The 7,305-nt window shown below is 35.2% G+C and overlaps 1 protein-coding gene across 1 annotated transcript; it reads right to left on the minus strand.

Annotated features, from left to right (window-relative positions):
* Positions 1 to 3,802: 3,802 nt before the first annotated feature.
* LOC125871500 (WEB family protein At2g38370) lies at positions 3,803 to 6,728 on the minus strand. Its single transcript, XM_049552105.1, has 2 exons — positions 6,453 to 6,728; positions 3,803 to 5,416 (listed from the first exon to the last, which is right to left on the minus strand). Exons 1-2 carry the CDS (start codon positions 6,627 to 6,629, stop codon positions 3,881 to 3,883), a joined length of 1,713 nt encoding a protein of 570 aa, XP_049408062.1. The 5' UTR covers positions 6,630 to 6,728; the 3' UTR covers positions 3,803 to 3,880.
* Positions 6,729 to 7,305: the final 577 nt, after the last annotated feature.

Consider the following 7,305-nt stretch of genomic DNA (forward strand, 5'->3'; position numbering starts at 1 on the left):
TTCCATGGAGGATTGGTGGTCATGTGGTGGTTTGAGTGATGGACGATGAAGAGAAATTGAGAGGAAAGCAAGTAGAATTTTTTTTCTGTGCTGAGCTCTGTCTTTTACTATGTGTGCTCTTCATCTTCCAGGAAGACACCAAAAATTTGCCACAAGATTCCAGATCTAAAAAATGTAGTCAATTCAGATTAGTTAGTTAATGTCATTATCAAGATGTAATATCATATAGGTAGACCAATAAAAAATGCGAAAATCGTGACTATCTGAGCTTCATAGTTGAACCTTGAAGAAGAAAAGGATTAAGGAAAACAGAGATGGTGAATTGATGTTGACCGTGGTTCTGGGTTTGGGAAGGTGGATGCAATGGGAGAGAAATGACAATTTTAATTATATTTTAAAAATAGAAAACTTATTTTTTAAAATTAAATTTTAATTTTTTGGTTAATAATTAAAATAGTTATGAAAATAATTATGACACATCATTAATATATATGACGTAAATGTGATATGTCGTTAATTTAAGAGAAAGTGAGATACATACATGATTGGAGAGGTTTAAAAGTCTCATTTTAATTAAGTTTAAAGGTTCAATTGGCAAAATATTAAGTAAAAATGTTTAGAATAAAAATTCATACAAATACAAGAGTCCACTAGACCCTTTTGCAACAATCCATCATTATATTGAGTGCCTTCAAAAACAACAATCATTCTATTAAATACTAATATTATAATTTTGTGAAAGATAAAGTTAAATATAATCATAATCGTAATACATATTATATCAGATATAAATATATCATAATATTTGTTGCATCTATACCACATATTTTAAGCATTCAAATGTTGAATATCGACCATGCCTTATATGTTTTAAGTTATTCATACTATTATGTCTATTTTATGCATATTACTCCATACTTAGTAAATTTATTGTACTAGTGCATACTTGTGCCTACATTGTCTTATTAATGTAGGGTTCGACGCTCCTACCTCTCACTTTCATGGCTAGTTGATTCTTCCAGATTTCAAGAGATTGGTGAGTCCTCAAGTTTCGAGGACCGAGACACTTTTACTTGCTTTATTATCTTGTATGATGTATACTAAGTGACTTGTATAGGACCTCTCGGGGTCCTATACGTCATGTTACGCCTAGGGTATACTTTGGGTCGTGACAAAATAGGTCCCTCGCAATTGTGGAGGTCAGACCTCACGATCGCACTGACCAAGGGAGGTCAATGCTGTCAGCCCCTTATCACGATCGCGATGCACAACGAACTAGGCCTTCGCAATCATGGCCAAGGGGACCACGAATGCAAACAGTAAAATCATCGTGCACCAAATGATGCACATCAGCTAGTTTGACAAGTTTAAAATCTCCGACGGGGTATTCGAAATTCGTTTAGAATCATGTGCGAGCAAACGAGATAAGCCATCCTACCGGATTTGATATTACGGACTTAACGGAGTTGTTGAAACCTCCATCCAAGATCGTCTCGACAAAAAGTGGGTCCCATACCCAAACTCTATTTTAAGTCAAAATCTAAAGGGGGCTCGAAATTAGCCTGAAAGCCTGAGGATCCGCACGAAGGGTCGTTCTAAACCAAAGTTGATATTCCGGAGCTAACCGCGCTAACAAAATTCTTATGCGGGTACGTTTACTAAGAATGTTGACCAAGGTTAAACTTAGGTCAAAACTTGAAAGCTAAAATGCCTAATAGCACAAACTCACACCAAAAGCCTCGAGAGTCGGGCCGACCATGTCACTTTCCTTAAGTGGTCCTTCCGAAGATGATGAAACCATCAGAATTGAATTTGTAGGTTCTTCTTGAACTTTTGATCGAAATCAACCATTCAAGGTTCAATAGCTTTAAAACACAGAAATTCGCATAAAACAAAATGAACGGACATGTAACTGAACTATCGGTCTTAGCAAGTCATAAATGACTTGGGGTCTCTGTAGGAACGCTCTAAATGATGAACATAAGACATCAACACGGAAATGACCTGGAGGGTCATTACATTATTGTTGCTAATGTTCTTTTCATAAGAGTAATTTGAAGAAAAAATAGTGAGGGAGAGAGAAACAAGTATAAAAATGGGTTAGACATTCAATTTCACGAAGACATGAGTTTCATTAATATAAACTTAAACTATTGTATTTTTAAAAAATAATACAAAGACCAAACCTGATAAGTTTTTGAATATTTAAAGGACTAACCCGTCAAGTGAATAGTTAAAGGACCAAACTTGATAACGTTTTGAATAGTTAAAGGACTAAATCCTGTAAATATATAGTTAAAGGACCATTTTAGACCTTCTCCAGTAGTTCAGGGATTATTTATGACATTTTCTTGTCTTAAAGACCATACATATTTGATATACAATATATATCTATATCATTTATATAGATATAACATTTATTTTAATGTCAAGTGCTACTTTTTAATAATTTTATTTTCATATATATTTTTTTGAATGACGTGAAACACACATGCAAAGCACATATGAAATTCTCAATTACATTTTGTAGATGATGATTTTAACCTCGCTTTCACAATGAAAAATTTGGCTGTAAAGGGAGAAAGCAAGAAAGTGAATGGCTTCATTGAACTCATAGAAGTTGGCGTGTAGGGATGGCAATGGAGCGGTGTAGAGCAGGGGTGGTGCGGGTTGAGTTTAACTCGTAAAATTTTTAATTCTTCTCGCCCCGCATAACAACTCTTTTCATTTTCAATCCCCCCCCCCCCCACCCCATCCCTCATAGACCCGCTCCGCATGAACCCGCCCCACATAATTTTTTTAATATTTTCTTTTTTTAGTTATGTTTGATACTAAAAATAAAATTCATAAAAATAAATTTGTTTTTTCATTAAATTGTATTAATTTAATAGGATAGTGACTTAAAATTTTATTTTTTAGAGGTCAATTGAGAAACATGTAAAAAATTGTATTATTTTTTATTGAACCATTTTCATTTATTATCTTGAATATTTTAGTAGCTTTAATGAAATTATCTTAATAAATAATGTTCTATCACTCTTATAATATGTAAGAAGTTAAAATTAAGTTTGAACCCATATAAAATCACATATACCCACAACCCGCCCCGCACAGCCTTAAATCCACCCGCCCCATTGCCATCCCTATTGGCGTGGCAAGTGTTCTTGGCGTGCTGTAGGGCTTCTTCTGCGGAGTTGAGCAGTGTTCCGCAATTACCACACTGCAATAACATATTTATCACCGCCATTATAGTTGAGGTGATTTTTTTTCTTTTTTTGTATTTATAGCTAGGTTTTGCGAGGCGTTTGACCACAGAGTTTTTTTTAGTTTTTTCAATTATTTTTACAGTTTATTTAAAAATCAGCTTTTAATTATAAAAATATCCCAGTCTTATTTATGATAAAGTTAGAGCTGACATGGGTCTAATTATACAAGGGACCATGAGGCTGATATAAACAGCTCATAGCTGCCTTGTGAAGAACAAGGTAATAAAGATGATTTTGATGCTAGGAAGCAGCCCAGGGGTAGGTGAGGTGAATCAAGTTTAAAACAGAAATGTGAAATGAGAAGCAAATTGATTCTGGTAAAAAAAGAAAATAAAGAGATGGGATAAAATCAAGTTTAAATAATCCACAAGAAAGTCCCTGACCTAATCAATAATAGGGTACAAATCAAGTTGGCAATAATTCAATAAGCTGATCTACACAATCAACTGAATCATACATTAGTCAAAGCAAACATAGGTTACAAATCAAGCTAACACAATCAAGATTAGATAAATCCCAAGATAGTAGTCCTTACACAATCAAGATTAGATAAATCCCAAGATAGTAGTCCTTGCCTAAGTTATTCACATTGTTTAAACCAAGTTGGAAATAATTTACTCAGCTGATCTACACCTCAAACTTGTAGTGTGCTGCTTCTTTTTCTTAGAATGTTGAGTCACAAGATGAGAGATCTTAGCAAAACCAAACTTCTTCCTTTTTGTAGGGAGATGATGCTTAAGTCCGTTCTCTTTCTCATCCTTCCGACTTGATTGCAACTCACCAGTGGGTTTCCCGAGCATCTGGGCCAGCGATACTGTACGCTTTCCAGCTTTTTTTCCAGCCCGAAATCCATTCTCAAACTCTTCTGTCAAAAGCAACTTCTTGTTCAATATTTGGCCTATTGATAGAGTTGTCTTTAGAACTGGTTTTAACTCATCATTGACAAGAGTCAGGCCATTGACATCAACCAGGACAGAGTCTTTCCTATGCTGAGATGAGGATGGATTTTTAAACTTGGATGAATTCTGTACTGAACGTCTTCTCTGTCCATTTTCAGACCTCCATTTGCGGAAAGCTTCCTCTACTGCTAATTTTCCTTCATTTGCAGCCTCCACTCTGCTTAGTGCTTCTTCTAATGCCTTCTTACTAACTTTAACTTCTTCTGTAGCTTCTTCTACCTTCTTCAAGATTTCTGTTTTCGACACATCAGCTTCATCCACTAGCATCATTGCATCTACTTCTCTTTGCTTACTAGCTTCCTGTGCATCTTGAGCTTTGGACAATAGAGATGAATACTCCTCAAAGGTAAGAGTTACTCCTTCCTCAGGCCTTCGTTGCAAAGTTGCAAACGAGTTCTCACTGCTTGATAGGGCCTTGATTTCAGCAAGAGCAACAGCTTCAGCAGCTCTAGCTGCTGCTTTCATCTTCTTGGCTGCAACCAACCTGATCTCTGCTGTTTTGATCCTTGTCTTTGTATGTTCAATCTCAGACATAGCCCTCAATACTTCTGATTTTGCAGCTTCTCCTACTTTCTTAAACTGCTCGGTCTCAGCAGTCAGTCTCTGGAGCTCCCTCGTCAAATCGACAGGATCACAAGGACCACCACCTTCAGCATGTTTTACCAGCTCGAGTTTTTCTTTTGTTTTATTTAACTCTTCTTCAAGAGATGAAATCTTTGAGGAACTTGAAGATAATCTTTGGCGGGTTTTCTCAAGCAAGATTCTTTCCTTTTCAATTTTCTTATTATATGATTCAACAGTGGTTCGAATATCAGCAAGATCACTAGTCGTCCTGGTCAAGTTTAGTTTAGCCTGTTTTAATTCCAATAAAATTAAACCTGGAGCTGAAGAGGGACATAGATCCAAACCACCGGTTGTGTCCTGATTATTGCTTACGACTTTTTCACTGTTTTCCTTATCCGCTGATTCATCAGCAAGATGTGCATCCTTAGCTTCGGCATCAACTCCTAGTGTAGCATTGACCTCATATGCCTCCTTCTGCAACTTCGATTTCAGCTCTTCTATCAGAACTTTAGTGCTTTCCAGTTCTTTTAAGACCTCAAGTGTTTCCTTCTCTTTCACAATGAGATCTTTCTCCAACTGCACAGCCTGTTCTTCCACTTTTGCAATGTCAAACTTCTCTTCAGCAACCTACATCCAAGGGAGTAAAATATATAATTGAACACGAGGCACAAAACATGCAAGTTAGGGACGCCACATCAGGATTTTGATCGGGAATTCAGGAACTAGAAAGGTTCATTCAATTGTCTACGAATAAAGACCATCGTGAAGAATACAGATAGGACTAACATGTTTGACATTTGGAGGATTTGGTAAAGAAATAGCAGCACAATTATGCAATCGTGATACTTCAACAAGTAGATGCTCTCAGGTTTCAATCAAAATGGCATCATCTAAAGACATTCTCCTCAATCATCCCGAACCTAAACGATGGAACTGGAAACATGGTCTTATGCAAATTTTGTCGCATTTTAATTAGAAAACTACCAAACAATATCCAAAAGGTAGACCTTGACAGCAAAACTACTCCTTCATTGGCTTTTGCAAATAAAAAGCAACCAAAATCTTCGAACTCCATAGAGTCAAAATAAAATGAAGTAAATTCATGAAGAAGCCAAGATGTGTCAATATGTAATATATACACATAAGAAAATGTTTTTACCTAGCTACACATTATAATTTTCCAAAGAAGGAGTGTCCGTTGACACCCCTCAAATACATGTCACTCCGCCAGTGTCTACAACGGAGATGCAAACTAGTGTAACACGATGAGCCTCAATGTGCTTGCTTTTACACAATTAACAATGTAATAACGAATTGAGGTGCCCTTAATATGATTAGTATATCCTTATATTCACACAGACAAAAAAAAGTTTGTATCTACTAGGGCAAAAAAGTACTAGGCACAGCTGTACCTGTCTCTGTAATACCACATAAAAGATTCATGAAACATACAACAACCGATGAGTGTATACAAACCTTACCTCTTAGCCCTACCTCAAGGGTAGTTAGACCGATAGACCCTTGACTCAAAAATAATTGGGCAAATTTCATCATAAATAATCTACATTTTCTTTTAGAAGTATATACAAAATTTGTAATTTCTAAGGCAAAATAACCACAAATTTAGGCAAAGTCCATCCTTAAAAAAAAAAAAAACTCAAACCTGAGAGGAATCCCCAAAAGACTTATGAAGAGTGGGTTTCCAAAACCCAATTCCACCAAATCGAGTTGCAGCTTCCTTAACTGACTCAAATGGAGCAGAAGTATCAATCTCCGCCTTAACACAAGCATTTTCCTTCTTCTCCACCAAAATGACACAGTCCATTTCAGAAGCATCCATTATAGAGAAAAACCACAAAGGAAAAAACAAGGAAGAAAACAAAGGGGTATGAGGAGAGAGTAGAACAATGAAAAAGAAAGAAAAGAGGAAGTGGGTGAAGATATCAAAAAAAGAGCGTACTGAAAACTGAGTGCAGCAGTGTAACGTTGAACAATGTTGGATCATATAACGACAACCAACGTCTACATTCCCTCATTCTTACCCTTTACCTTTACCTGAGAGGGAACCAATTTCAATTTTTACCCTGTCTACTTTTATATGTTTACTTTTTACTTGTAATCCTAACATAAAGCTTTATGGTGCTCTTTTAAAAGTCAATTTGATTAATTTGTAAAATTAATTTAAATTATATTAATTTAATATTTTAACATAAAAAATTTAAATATTTAAAAACTATATGAAAAGTATTACTAACTGTAAGTTTTTTCTTATCAATATAATGGAAAAAATGCACTTTATAATATTAGTCAAAATTGAGGATTCTAAAAAAGAAAACTATGATAAGTACAAAAAGGAACAGGAGAGTATATTGTATTTAAAGCACACAGACAATTAAAAATGTTGATTAAACCTTGTCTTCGGTAAAACACTTTACAATAGATTAAATTGTCATTTACTTATTTTTTTTCCCAATTATTTGTCATTTGATTATTATTTTAATACGTAGGATTTTAAA

This window comes from Solanum stenotomum, chromosome 7 (assembly GCF_019186545.1).
Source record: "Solanum stenotomum isolate F172 chromosome 7, ASM1918654v1, whole genome shotgun sequence".
In the NCBI taxonomy this organism is placed as follows: Eukaryota; Viridiplantae; Streptophyta; class Magnoliopsida; order Solanales; family Solanaceae; genus Solanum; species Solanum stenotomum.

Coding starts and splice junctions, on each gene's coding strand:
- LOC125871500 (XM_049552105.1), bottom strand. CDS start 6,629: ATGGATGCTTCTGAAATGGACTGTGTCATTTTGGTGGAGAAGAAGGAA. Junction 5,417..6,452: donor CTTTTGGGGATTCCTCTCAG/GTTTGAGTTTTT, acceptor CCTTGGATGTAG/GTTGCTGAAGAGAAGTTTGA.